The sequence below is a fragment of the Cydia splendana genome, chromosome 18, assembly GCF_910591565.1.
Source record: "Cydia splendana chromosome 18, ilCydSple1.2, whole genome shotgun sequence".
Classification (NCBI taxonomy): Eukaryota; Metazoa; Arthropoda; class Insecta; order Lepidoptera; family Tortricidae; genus Cydia; species Cydia splendana.
The window spans coordinates 12,172,267-12,187,893 of record NC_085977.1 but is presented as its reverse complement, the minus strand read 5'-3'; the positions used below and the strand labels follow the sequence as shown (position 1 = coordinate 12,187,893).

At 35.1% G+C, this 15,627-nt stretch overlaps 1 protein-coding gene across 1 annotated transcript in view; it reads left to right on the top strand.

The window, feature by feature from the left end:
• Positions 1 to 15,627, top strand: part of LOC134799097 (neuroendocrine convertase 2) — a 110,159-nt gene that overhangs the window by 92,903 nt on the left and 1,629 nt on the right. Inside the window, exons 7-11 of the mRNA XM_063771488.1 lie at positions 152 to 327; positions 12,383 to 12,495; positions 14,057 to 14,257; positions 14,579 to 14,654; positions 15,405 to 15,562. Coding sequence (XP_063627558.1) covers positions 152 to 327; positions 12,383 to 12,495; positions 14,057 to 14,257; positions 14,579 to 14,654; positions 15,405 to 15,562 — 724 coding nt within the window. The remainder of the gene's footprint in view (positions 1 to 151; positions 328 to 12,382; positions 12,496 to 14,056; positions 14,258 to 14,578; positions 14,655 to 15,404; positions 15,563 to 15,627) is intronic.

The following is a 15,627-nucleotide window of genomic DNA, read 5'->3' as shown; positions in this document are numbered from 1 at the left end:
GAGAAGACTTATTTTTTCTAAGTGGCCAGTCCAAGAATTTTCAGTATGACCTAAGTATTTACAGTCCCATTCCATTCTTATATATATATTTATTATTATATATACCATCTATTTTTTTAACTTTAGTCCTTACGTTATTTTTTTTCGACAGGAATCCGGATGCTCGACCAGCCTTACATGACGGACCTCATAGAGGCCAACTCGATGGGGCACGAGCCCCACAAGATCCACATCTACAGCGCGTCTTGGGGTCCCACGGATGACGGACGCACCGTCGACGGCCCGAGGAACGCCACTATGAGAGCCATCGTCAGGGGAGTCAATGAGGTAAGCTTGAATCCAGCGAGTCGCGTACCGGGCGATAAAAAAATACGAGACTAGAATTGTCTCTATAGATCTAATAGTTTCCGAGATAAGGCCTTTAAAAATTTATAATTTTTCCTAACTATAGACTAAGTAGTATGCACTTTTGTCTCAGGCGATGCCGCTTGTCACGATTGTTCCTAAGGTCAAATAAAGCTGATTTGGCCCGGTAGCCACGAGATCGTACAGTGCCTAACCCCCAAAAAGGAGGGGAAACGGCCGACTCCCCAGGTCCAATCTATGCTATATTTCTTCTTGCTCTTAGCAACTAGAGTATGTTTTATATAATTTAGCCCTGTTAGCTCTGTTTAGTTTGCAGAAGAAACACTTGAGTAAAGTGAAAATAAACTGAAACAAGACACTTAAGTCGATGTATAAAATTGAGAAATTGAGTGCTCACGTTATTGAACAAACTACTCGTAATACGGTCTTGTTTGTTCAGAGACGCCCACTCTTCTAAGTTCGACACAAAGTATACGGAAAGTAATACTCTGAAGGCTTCGCCTCATGTAATTATTCATGTTTTTCTTAAATCACTTCAGCATCTTCTGAAGGTAAAATGGTTAAAATTCTCACACGTCGCACGCTGGGTGAAATTTGCATTTAAAATATGTTCGAGCTTGTGAACATGCTATCTTCATGCGGTGTTTCTTGCAGTATTTTAATGGGTATTTAGGTTGAATATTAAGGACTCGTCTTTAACCGAACGCCAGCAATTTGATGTAGGTAATCATTAATTAAAAATTTACGGAACTTCACGTAGGTATTCAAGTTTCTTCAGAAAACTTTCAGGCATTTGCCATAAAATTCGCTTCACCTAATTATGTAGATGATGTAATTTATAGTTAATTTTCGTTAATGGAGCCTGTTGGGCGTAGATTTCAAATTTGCTGAATATTTAACATCTCCCACACAACCTCTATGGCATACTACGTACAGACCTACACTAAAGGAATCACTTTAATGTAGTACCTAGTACATAATATATCATAGAGTTCGTAATAAAAGAAAATGGCTTTGCCTCTATTCGCTACGTGGGAAAAAAAGTACAAAACGTGATAAAACCGCGCGCTGTGGCATGAATGTAAAATAATTACAAAGGACCAAATGTTAATAAGTACTGACAAATGTTAAACAGTCAAATTACTAATATAACCCATCCGTGGCTTACAAAGGCTTTGCCAATTAATCCTTCAGCTGACATCCTATAGGATTATAATTATTATAATTTTGAGTTGTTGGAATTTTAATTTTCCGTTAATTATTCCGGCACATTCCCGCTGCCGGAATTTGCCAGACGAAGGTTATTTTAAATATGGTTTTCAAATGCAACAATCGTATTTTATTTACGAACATACTAATTTATTTCTATTGATGAACGTTAATAAACGAATCACTGCCATGTGTTGCACAGTAGGCATCCGCCGCCTGAGCCACGTTAATTCAGGATCTAATTAAGCAGTTAACGCAATTAGGCTTTTGATTAATTAAATAGGATGCGTAACTTGCTCCTATTGAGATTCGTACTCTTGAATAACGCCATTGCCAGTAATAACGTCAGAAAATAAAGTAAAGAGATTTATTTTTGTCTCATGGTTGTTTTTGGAGTTCCGTTGTTACCAAGGAGTCCGGAGGAGGAGTTAGTAGGAGAGGATTCAGATCTAACAATTTATGTTCTTGCTTTGGTTTGATACGTTCTTGAAGATTGCTCACGCCACAGAATAAATAATAGTACTAGGTACAGAAGATTCACTCTCTAACAAAACGCGTCTGTTACGATTAGGACAGATATGACCGCTGCGTGGCGCAAGCGCCACGCGCTGCTTATGGTTAGCCACCAAAATTAGTGTGGGACGGATGTACTTGTAGCTACTTGTTGCGACGCAACGAAATCGCGGAGTGAGCCACGCTACGGGAAATGCGACGGTCCGACCAAGTTAAAGCGCTTACCGGGTCACCTTTAAATCTGTGCGTGCGGAATGCAATAAATAAAGAAGCATAGCGGGAAACAACGAAAAAGGCCGTACAGCGACCTCAATGACCACGACTGCTCTAACAAGAGTATCCGACTGAGAAGAACAAAAGAGATGCGAAATGCAGTGAAAGTAGTGCTTAAAATGTACGCCAATCACCAAGACGAACGTTAAGATCGTATCAATACCATAACAAATTGATACATCTGAATTGGGCTCAGGGAACTTGTAGTTTCATCATGTCTGAGCTAGTTTAGAGATCCTTAGTACCAGAAAGTTTTCATTTATTCGTAACTTTATACGTAATAAAAGTTTGAAGAAGTTTTATTTCATAAGTTTCTTGGATTATATAACAAACAGATATCAGATGTGTTTTATAAAAATAGAACAAAGGTCAACATGGTGTGGTTTTAGTTAAAGCACAGTGGGCGATATCATAAAAATAATTGATCAATCAATAACCTATTCATTAGGTACTTCCTCGAGGAGAGATAAAAGATAATGTGCGATTAGTTCGGTGGGCGGTAAATGTGAAAGGCTTGTACACAAACACATTCATGTTATGGTTCTGGATTATAAAAGAGATTAATGAACTAAGTTCGTTTTTAGCGTTAGAAAGAAGGTAAACAATCTAGATGTGTCTTTTTATTGAAAAACACTTTTGAAAAATAAGTCACGGCAAAAATGTAACAATTATGAATCATATGCGATTATTTACATTCTTTTGTTTTCATAAGTAATCGTTACTGCTTTAAAAAAAGCCTTTTTCAATTAAAAGACATTTCAAGATCGCGTAGTCTTTTTCTAATGCTAAAAAAACGAACTATAGCTAGTAGCTAACTAGCTCACTAAAAATACTGATGTTGATATTTTTTTCTAAAATAGGCTATTCTAGAGGTTTTTTTAAAATATATTTATAAATATTCATATACGAGTAGCTTCGATTACCAACTGGGGGCCGATTTTTGAATTTCGAACGCTAGATTTCGTGTATTTCGTCCAATAATATCTCCACTACTAGGCATTTAAATTCTACTAATAGACTTGAAAACGAGTGGTCAATACCACTCGATTCCAAATTTCTTTCTCTCGTATTTCAAAAATTAGCATTTCGCCGTTTTCCACCGATTTTCGAATGACCTAATCGAGCGATCGAAATTCAAAAATCGCCCCCCTGGTATTTTTATTTTCTTAAAATAATTTCGCAGTACGTAAAGAAAATAAAAAAAATGAAATAAAAAATAAATACTTTAATAGACTATAATAAATAAATTAAACAAAATAGTATTAAATTCGTGTTACTTACGGTAAAAACTATTATGAATATCATAGGTACTTTCAATTTAATTTTAATAGACGAAATTCCCCTATTCTATAAACAGATAAAGTTGAAGCCACCTACATTTATACCTTTCAAAAAACATTACTCTTTACCTGAAGACTTTAGTTCACAATGAGGGGTGAACTACGACCAAGGGGTGCCAGCTGGGGGTGAGTCCGGGGCTTAGGTAAGGGAATCGAACGGTAATCCGATATTTTTCTAAGCCTAATGGATTCTTCCTGCAAACCACTTATTTTCCCAGCCGTTTAGGTTTCTTTTGTTGAGAACGGAACTCTAGAAAAAGTTTTTGCAGGTAGCTTTCTTTTGTTTCACATAAATATAGAATCAGTGACCTTTTTCTTACAATTAGGTATTTGATATTATCTTATTGTCCAGGCGGCTTAGCACGGTCGCGTTTTTATCCCTTGTCACCATGCCTGTCACGTTCTAACAAGTATGTAAGTGCGAAAGGGACGCGCATAGTGATAGTCGATAAAAATGGAACCGTGCTGAGCCCGCAGGTGACCATTGCTAAGTATTTTTAAGGTAATTTGCACTAGAAAAGTCTATTCAATTGCGTAAATATGCTAAAAATATCTGTGATTTCATATATAAATATTATTTTTATGATTATAATACAAATTTTATTAAGTAACAATATTTGTGACGTTCCACGGGAAAAGGTACCTTATGAGGGTTTCTAGTTTCGGAGATATTAAATGTTTTGTAAAGAGGTGAAAAAATGCTCAATTTTTTTTTATTGTGTGATCTGAAACCTTAATGCCTAACGTTTGTTTACCTGTTTTTATTTTTGTTATAAGTTAGTTATAAGCCTAGTAATGTCGTCTCAGAGTTTAGTAGAAAAGGTACCTTATGGAAAAAAGATTGAAAATTCCCAAAAAAACTAGTCAATACGGGAAAAGAAGTTTGGTAGAGAACTGTATTAGCATTCTGCAAAACTAATTTGATAATTTCAGTTTTGGTTGGGGCGCCTCGCAAATATTATAACCGTACATAGACCGACATCACAAATCCAAGTAGACTGCTATTATACCAAAGTTACTCTCGTCAAGTCTTTCTTAACTAGAATAATCTTCATTTGGTTTGGTCGCATGCAGTAAATCAGCCATTGGTTTGCTGAAAAATGCCAATACCCGACGCATTACCTTATGGAATATCTGAGGTCATTGAACCTCAATGCCGCTTATCTTCAATAGCAACCGAAATATATTATTGATAAGAAATAGACGATTTATACCATCTTAACCCCAAAATATTATTAGTTTATCCTAACTGTTCCATCATCATCATGCCTCATCATGTAACTTGACCACAAGGTACCTTTTCATTACATACAAATTATTGGTCTTTTTTAAGATTATTATGACGAAGAACTAATTAAATTGGGGGCAGTTTAATGTAAAATAATATTTTCTATTCATAAAAGATAAACTATAATATGATTGATATTTTGTAGTGATGTATTATTAGATTTATTTCCATAAGGTACCTTTTCGTAAATGTATGGAGCAAATACTGTTATTGTTATGTAAGTTTAAAGTGGCATAAGGGGTTAAATATAGTATTTAGTTGGGGTTTTAGGATTTATTTCATTTGAATGACAGGATTTCTTTCATATGTGCTCAGAATAATTGATTGTGTGTCACATTAAAAGTAAAAATATTCAATTTTGTGATTTTATATGAAAAAGTCAGAAAATACATTTTCACCTCTAAATCGGTATTGTTTTTTGCTTAAACTGTCTGTTAGTGTCGTTTTCTAATAGATAAAATTTAAATCTTGAGAGCTCATTGCAATCAATCGTGAAAATGAAATAAAACTTTATTTTCAAGAGATTGGTTAGTATACACATAAATCAGTCGATATCAAAAGTTTCTATTTGCATTACAGAACAAGTCGCAATATTTTTTTAATCTCAGATATATAAGGCATTATTATTTGTAGTCAACTATGTAACTTACTTCAGGAACATAGTTTTTTAGGCGGCTAAACTTAAAACTTCTCTATCGTAAAGTTGCTCATTTCACAACATTATTTTCAAAAAATCATATCTCTGTAACTATGCAACCTAGAAGGTTGATCTTTTGTGTTATCGATAGCTTATTTATTGTAGATTACTGGGGTATGCATAACTCCATACCCGCCATAAGGTACCTTTGACCGTGGGACGTCACATTTATTCTTCAGTTTAAGGAGTTACATAACTTACAAATAAACTTTACATATGTATACATATATGTATCTTGGTAATTCTTATATTATCTCAAAACTTTAGTTGTTTAATCTCTGCAAGACAAGTAGGTACTTTGCGAAGTAAAATGTCGTGGTCTGCCCTGTCTTGTCACTTTAGAAACAACAGCTTAAGAACTTAGTAGCTGAACTAAAATTAACAAACTTCATTTTGTAAACTAATATTATTATACTCTCTTAAGCTGTCGTAATACTTTGTAAGATTGTTCTAAGATAATTTGAAACTATTTTCCATAAATACCAGCTGCATGCCACATATCCATTAATCATTAAAATTATTTATACATAATACCCGTCATGGGCTCTTACACAAGCTTGCTAACGACATTGAAGTACAAAATGATATCTGTTCACAGCCTTTGAATTTAATTTTAGTCATTAATTTTGATAATTTCCGACCACCCAAAATGTAAAGTTAATGTGGTGTAACACTAGATTTTGGCAGACGTTTTGATTTAGACTATTTTAGACGAAAAATAATATTAAGTTGGGGTATAGGTTAAATTAGGTTATAGTGTTAATTTCTTTGAACAACAATTTTTTTTGGCAATTTCTTTGAATTTGTACTTTAAAATACCGTAAACTCAGGTAACTTTAGTCCAGAACTTACAACTATGGTAAAAATTTAAGTTCATGTAGTTAAGTACCTAAATTTAAAATGTATTTTTAAATCAGTCAGTTACATTTACATCGATATAGTGGATCATACTAGGCTAAGCCTGTCCCATGACTCCACGTTAGCGCATTAGTTTAATAGCGATATTTCCATAATATTTTTACCTAAAATTAGGTTACAATTTAAAAAAAATATGATAAAGAAAACTCATCACACGGCTTGTCAATAATCAACATTAAAATTGGACCATAGTTGTAGTTATAGGCCTATAGTTACCTGTATACGGTATTGACATGAAATCAGAAGGTATAATATGTATTTTACGTCTGTCAGATTGTCAAACGTTCATTTTCTATCTTGGTTTGGCTCGAACTCCATTTCCACGACTGACGCCATCATTTCCTGCCTTGCCGTTTAGCGTACCCGTATATGTAGGTATACACGAAGTATCCACTTTACCACTTTAGACTTTTTCTTTGCTTTTTTTAAGGCTGAACACGAAACCTACAATATTATATGTACCTACAGCTTGTATGTAAACTTATTGAAAATTTAAATTTTTTGTTGGATTTTAAAACTATTTTGAATTAAATTAGAACGAAGTAGATATTGTTCTTTGCACGGCGGTTACCACTTCTTACTGTACTGTACATTCTTACTTTACTCAAGAAAATACTAAACCTCTTTCAGACTTCCGTTCCAGGCTTCTAGCACTTCAGCGCTTATAGCCTCAATAAAACATTCCTTTTGTTTTTTCCCTGTGTGCGAAAAAGGTCTTAGAGATTTACGCGCAAGTGCCTGATGGTCTGGAAGGGTTATAAATCGAAGCTGCTTAAATTTATTACAGTACAATAAAGAAAAGTAGGCGATAAATTGTAATTCCAACGTATTCTGCAAGTACTTAAATCCCAAGGATTTACTAGCGCTTAGAAAATACGCATCTAAGGTATTCTAAGTACAGTCGACGTCATGTTTACACTTTTTGCCTCATTACAAAGGAGTAAGGTGCAAAAGGGTAAACATGTTTTTGACGTCGACTGTACCTATACGTGCTAAAAGAATCATTAAAATTATCCACTAAAGTATCTTCCACGGATAGCTTCAGCCATTCAGTCGTTAATGTATAGGTACTTACCTATATCGTTGACAAGATCTAACGAAAAATATTTTGACCCTTACATAGGTAGTTATATTTATTGATAGTATTAATCCTTTACTTATGTGTGAGATAAATAGTGATAGGTAGATGATGTAGCCAAGTGCAAAAATATACAGCAAAATGTAATCTAAAAAATAACAATTTAAAAAGAGCTACACAGCACTTAGATATTCAAGAGCTTTGTAGCAAATCCTCGTTTCAGATGAGAGGTAACGACCGGGATTTTGCTGAAGAAACGAGCCGTGACGAACCGACTGTCGAAGTATTCTAATTTACGCGAGTGCGCGGGCCAGTTGGATTCTCGGGTTAACCAATGTATCCTGATCTCAAGATTCGTGACGTCTGTTGCGTAATTGGACAACGTTTTTAAACTAGTTTTCCTGAGCGATCAAGTCACCAACGCTCGTCTTAGCATCGTAATGAGACCGCTGTATAATAATCTCACAAGCCGAGAAAATGTTTATAAAGCGGTTAAATAATACCTCGACTTAATTTCTTTGGACTAAGTTGTTGGCCCATGACTAAATTAATGTATTCAGGTAGGTAAGCTGGGGAATTTCGTAGCTTTAATTGTATCTAAATATTTTATAAGGCAATTTGATGTAGGTACCTACTATAAAATGACTTTTTATTGAGTTATCCAAATATTTTACAACTCCATAAATATGATTAGCGAAGTCTTTGTACCCCAAAATTAACTCTTAAGTTCTAAGCGTCACTGAATATCAAATAGTAGGTAAGTATATTTGCCTATGACATAAAAGGTTTGGTTTTGTAAAACATTATCTAGTGCTCTCATACCGGAATAGGTAGAATGTCTTAGTTTATTACATACCTATATATCGTCGTTGCGCTTTTCAAAGCTGATATGTGTTCGATTTTTGATTGACAAATAGTTACCTAGCTACAAAATACATAAGGTGTTAATTCATTTGATTAAGATCTCGCACATATAAGATTTGGTAAGCGCAACGACGATATGTTTTTTTTTAACACAATAATTCGGTATATACCTAAGGGTGTTATTAGGTAATAATTTTTCGTCATCCGTTACGCCTTGGGTCGAAAAATACTTTCGATTAATATCCGAATTCGTTAGTTATCCATTATATAAGCGACAAGTTCCATATATACATATTTATGTGCCACAATCTCCATATCAAGGTTAACTTTTGCCACCGTTGAGTGGATTCATATACCCCTCTTCTTTATATCCCTTCTGTTTGGATGGCTGACATTGCAATATGCGGCTGATGGAATATCGCTCTAGCATATTGGATTGGATTTAAATGCTTCAGTGACCAGTAAACGGTCTGTTTTTTTCAAAGTGTCTGGTTTTATATAGGATTCCATTTGTGCTCGATAAGGGATCTGACACATGGATACGTCGTTTAAGTACAGAAATCACTGCACCTTATAAAACAAAGGCCCCGACGCGTCTGTCTGTTTGTGTATAAGTACTTATGTTCGCGATAAACTCAAAAACTACTGAACGGTTTTTACGCGGTTTTCATCTACCTATTAATAGAGTAATTCTTGAGGAAGGTTTAGTTGTATATTTTGTTAAGGTTTTGTACACAAAACGGGTTAAACCCGTACGATATTTTTAGTACAAAATAAAATTGAAATAAAGGTAAGGTAAAGGTCCCCTGTTTCGGCAGTTTAAGGCTCTTGAGAGTTTGTATATTTTTTTTAAATATTACTAAGCTTATAAATACCTTGAAAGCTTTTGAGTAAGTTTTATTAGTTCTTTGTTAATAATTTAATGTATAAACTATAGGGTTTTAGTTTTTTTATATGAATTTTTTCGTGTACTTCTTATTTGGCTCCCATTTCGTGATACAAATTTAGCTTAGCTCCTAAGTTCGTGAATTCATGTCCCCTGTTTCGGAATTTTTCTTAGAGTAATTGGTGACATTTTGCTGATAATCATTTTAAATATTTAACGATCTTACCTACCTACGAGTAATTGTAAGGTCAAATTAAAAATAATATTTAAATAAAAAAAAAATAACTATCTTATACGTTAAATATAAACATACCTACACAAAAATTAATCAAATAAATTGATTTATAAATAAAATTGTGCTAGTAGTTAATATGAGAATATACGTGGAATATACCTTAAAAACCATAACTCGGGTCACATTCAAACTCGTTTTATGAGAATTCTAGTGAAAAAAACATATACCGAATTTCGCTCATACGAAACTTCATGAAATACATTAATTGTTTTCTAATTTCTTTTTTTAATTATCTTCGTTGTTATATTTAAAAACAAGCACTCAAAATGTATCTAGAAAATCCTTGATTCGTTAGTGGCACGAAATAGGAGACACACGTAAAATAAAATGACCGCTATTTCGTGAGTCGATTTATTGCAATTTTAAGGTATTTCTATGCATATATTCTATCTTTTTTCTTATCAAATCAATTACTAAGGAACCCACAGAAACACTCCCAAAAACTTTTATTCGAATGGGTTTAGCTTTTTCTTCCTATAAGCTTAACAAGTGAGAGCGCGCACCTTACGCCTAAAAAAAGTGCACGCATACAACACAGCTGTTCGCGGCCGTCTGACAGTTTCGACCGTCGTATTACTCTCAGTTTAATCACTAAAATATTGGTTATTATTTTATTGAAGAGATTAAATAATACAGATTTTTTTCATATATATAATTTGATTAAAAAATATTTGAATTCCTTATTATTTGCGTCAGAAACAAAACTAACGAAATAACGTACTAACACGAACTTGGGGCCCGTTACCTTACTCAATTATCTACAGAATTTTACGCACCTACATTAAACTTGTCTCTATAAGTTTACTCGGGTAATTCCGAATGTCGAAAACTGTCGGATAATTCCGAAAAGAGACTTTTATTATGATGGAATTAAGGGTGATTTTCATCTGTTTTTCGGAATTATCCGACATTCGGTAATACCCGAATACACCTTATATCAACTAACCCCCTTATTCATAAACACGCTACAGACCTCTCCTCAGATTAGCTAATAATTGTTTGTCCTTATCTGTCATTTTGACTTATGTATTTGTAAGAAAGGGATAAAACATTATTTAACAAAATCAGTCCCGTAAAGTTTTATGAATAACGGTTAATGTATATGTGTGTATGTAGCATGTTAGACATGTACCGATCCGCCAGTTTAAAAAGTGTAGGCTCAAGTACATAGTCCTAATTAGACATTATAGCACAGAATAAGTACCTATTTCATTATTATACTTATAGTTCAAATGGTAAACGTGTGGGCGTAAATGGCGTGATATTTACGAAAAACAATTAGTTTAGGCCCGTAAGGAAACAGCACGTTCAGTCCGGTGGTCCGGGCAAAATTCGGTCTACTTACTAAATAAGATTAATTATTTATATATTTACCTATTTAATCTTTTTTCAAAATCAAAATCAAAAGGATTTATTGCACACATATTACATAATATTAGGTAGGTAGGTACCTACACATAATATGGACCCTGCAAGGGCGCAGCAATCTTATAAATAAATAACAAACTAAGTACTACAATAGTTTCATCTGAATTACATAACATTATATATATGATTCCACAAAAGAAAAACTTATCGTACAAAAGGCGGACTTCATGCCAAAAGCATTCTCTACCAGTCAATCTTAAGGCAAAGCAGAGAGATTGTGGGCGGTATTACTGGTACCTACTACTAACAAAATATAAAACGCAACGCTAAATAAAAAATTAACATACATTAAATTTCACGGGTCACTAATGAAAGCACTTTTTTCCTGTTCTGAAATAGCACAAATTAACTTATTGAATTTCTCTCAAATTCCGATTTGCGTGGGCTTCAGCAAATTTGATTACGCGTCGACATTTTGAATCATCGCCCAAAATTAGACGAGACTTAAATAAAAAAGCCTTTTTACAAAATCTAATCGAAAGAGTAGGTACAGTCAGCAGCAGAAGTTGCTAAGCGGGCCAGGTGTTGAAAATGATCTTGACGCGACTTTATTGTTAAGAGAATAAGAGCGTGTCAAGGTAATTTTGAACACCTCGGCCGCCTAGCAACTTTTGCTGCTGACTGTACCTAGCTGTTTTTATAAAACGGTTTACCTGTAAAAAAAACAAATTTATTTATAATTAACTAGTATATTACGGCTATTTCCATTATTTAAAAAAAACGAATAAAAAATATATAATTATTTATATTTCTAAAAATGTGCGTGTTTCAGCATGGCCTAACCGTTTACACAGTTAGGCGTAGTTTCTAGTTCAGTTTCCGCGTGATATTTTTATTTACATAGGTAGCGAATGAAATGTTTCAACTTAAAGTTCAAAGAAAACATTGATGCCAACCACAAGACTTAAAAAGTCACAGTCATAAGAATAAGAATAATTTCATTTATTCCTGGCAAATTTAAACTAAATTTCATACAAACGTATTACAAAAAAGTATATTTAAAACGTGAAGTACCTATATATATAGTTTACCACGAAATGGTCCCGCCTCAGCATAATGCTAACCCTAAAGTCAGCGCTGATCTTCCGGCGATGTAAAACTTGGCATTTCTATCAATCATCGTTTTCCTACCATAATCCTGTCATTTTACCGTGGCTTGCTATACCAGCCTAATATCCGCACATTAGGTAAGTATGTCACTTTAAATGTTCTGTATATTGTGATCAGGGTCGTAATGGTTTGGGCAACATCTACGTGTGGGCGAGCGGCGACGGGGGTGAGGACGACGATTGCAACTGCGACGGCTATGCTGCCTCCATGTGGACCGTCTCTATTAACAGGTAGGTAAAACAAATAGAGATAGACTAAGTTAAGGTGTCAGCTTAACTTGGTAGATCTCTAAATGTGTGCTGTTTACTACGCACAGGTTTTTTTGGTTTACCTTATCTCTTACTTAATAATAGAGTTTACAAATTACCACTTACCTGTGTTAACGAACGAAGGTATTTTATGTTGATGCATAATTAAAAAAAAATCTCTTATTCGTCAATTTCCCGCAATAATCCTCGAACGAGCAATTAGCGGGGTTTTCTCAACTCCGCGAAGTTGCTCCGTGCTTAATTACTTAATACAAAGTGGGAAGAAGCCAATTACGCTGCCGACCGGCGGGTCAGATAGATTCTGCAACAAGTTTATAATGCTCGATGAATGTTAATTGACGGGATGATGAAGAACGATTTTATTGACGATTAAATATATAGGCTCACGAGTTGGATAAAGTGCCATGACAATGAGAGACGGCTTACGCTCCGTAGCGATCGAAACACAACTGTCACTGTCGCACTAATATGGAAGAGTGATAGAGAGACACAAAGCGTTTCGTTGTCGAAGCGATAGCGAATGACACCTTGGCTAAGCCTGCATATTACAGTACCTATATCGGAATACATCCTTATTTTTAGCCAGTCCGGTAACAAAGGTGTGTCACAATATTATGTTTGTCCACTTTCTATTCAAGTCAGCCATCAGTGTCATCACTATCTATTCTCCGTAATAGATATTTGATTCTAACTCTTTAAAGAGAAGAGGCATTTTTGGCTTCAACAATATCAATTACCTATTTACACAATATACCTGGAATTCGTTATCGTGAATAGGTACTTACCAATTAAGAGCAAAGTTAGGTTTCTACACAGAATCATTTATAAACACGGGTATCCGATTAACCTATACAGTGTGGAAGGATAAGTCGGGCCCTGGAGGGAAACTACCTTAAATCCTTAAGCTGGCTCATTTTACTTAAAGGAGACATTCCGTTATTTTTAAAAAGATACAAAACTGCATTCAAAGATTTTCTAAAACTCGCTTGCCTCGCCCGGGACTCGAACCGACAAAAAATAAACACTCGCAATTTTATTCTACTAGTCGATACAGTTAATGTTAATATTTCTCCAAGAAACATTAGGTCTTACACTCGTCTGTCATACAAAATATCCATAAAATCTAATATTTAGTACTTAAGATTTTTTTAGACAAGCCAAATTGAAGAAAAAAAGAAAAACCTTTGAAAGCAGTTTTGTTTCTTTTTAAAAATAAAGGAATGTCTCCTTTAAGTAAAATCAGCCAGCTTAAGGAAAGGTAGTTTCCCTCCAGGGCCCGACTTATCTTTCCACACTGTATAGTTTAAACCAAACTGTATAATTTACCTATTATTAAGGTAGGTATAGGCTAGCTATATAAATCACTCATTATACTCGTCGTACAAGAGGTGGATATTATTAAGTAGATTAGCCCATTTAGCTGTTCTGTCTACAATTTTGCAGTCGTAAATCTCCACCAGGGATGGTCAATAATAAAATTTCTAGTTATAAAAATTACGTATCCTGGCTTCATTTATTTCAGCGCTATCAACGACGGCCAGAACGCACACTACGACGAGTCTTGCTCCTCCACTCTGGCTAGCACGTTCAGTAATGGCGCAAGGGACCCAAGCACCGGTGTAGCCACCACTGACTTGTATGGCAAGTGCACGGCAACGCACTCTGGGACATCCGCGGCGGCACCTGAGGCCGCTGGAGTTTTCGCTCTGGCACTTCATGCCAAGTGAGTCACTGTCATTTATGCAGTTTTCCTTGCCTATTCTATGTTCAAATCGCGTGCGAATCAGCGCACAACAAGTCTTATTTCACCGATTTTTGCCACGCGAGAAAGAGAGCAGAAATGTCTCTTAATTTCAAATTGATTTGGGATTAATATTATTCAGCAGCATCTGAACACGAATGTGAGAGGTGGGTCTTTAGTCAGCTCAATCTCGAAAATACCATTCAAAAACATCTGGAGTTTAAAGCTAAGAAATTAAAATGTGACTACCATTTGGCTTCTGTAAAAAACGTTAAACATAAAACCGTTTCTTTTTCATTCTAGCCCGAGTTTAACTTGGCGGGACATTCAGCATCTGACCGTGTTGACTTCAAAGAGGAACTCGCTTTACGATGCAAAGGTTTGGCCCTTTTTAACTAGGTTGGTATGTGTACTTTATTTAGGTGTAAATAGTGTGATATTAGGAACACCATCCATAAACCTTATTTCTTTGCAAAAAGGTTGACAACACGTTAACAGTGTGGGCGATGTTACATTGTATGTCTGTATGTGCTTAGTGTTGATGTATGGAATTTCTGGGAAAATGTAATAAACTTTATCATATTTGAGGTGCTAAATTAAGTCTATTTAATTTTTATGGTCCTATGAGGTGTAGGCGCTGCGATGTGACTGTAATTTGACTTTTTATGAAGATTGGTACATTTTACGATCACTTCCCACACATCGAAGGCTGACTTGGCACTGTAACGTCAATTTCCAGTAAATATGCTTAGTGGGTGTTCAATGTTCATCCCACTTTGGAAGTTTATTACTCTGTTTACAATATTGGGTATATGAACCAAACTAAGTTAATAACAGCGTGGAGCCCTTCTCGGTAACTGTAACTAATGATCTCTGGGATAATTAATTATGTTTCGTCTATACTTAGGGTAAATTAATTTAACTAGTTACTTACTGTAATAACGCTGTAACCCGAGTTAAGTAAGTTAGATTATAAACATAGTTGATGGTTTGTATACAATTTTTTTGATATTTAAATAAGTAATAGTGTGTTTATTTTTGATTAGTAATCGAAACGTAGTGTTATATTCTCTCCGTCTCTGCTTCATTCAAAATTATTTAAAAGAATAAACCAATTGTTTTATTTCAGGGCCGCTTCCACTGGACGATGAACGGGGTCGGGCTGGAGTTTAATCATCTCTTCGGGTTTGGCGTTCTGGACGCTGGGGCAATGACTGCATTGGCTGCCAACTGGCGCTCCGTGCCGCCGCGGTACCACTGCGAGGCTGGCTCCGTCAACACCCACACGTAAGTCTACACCTACACCACCATATCTAGGCTCTCGGCGTGCTGACGCGTGTATCATGGCATTG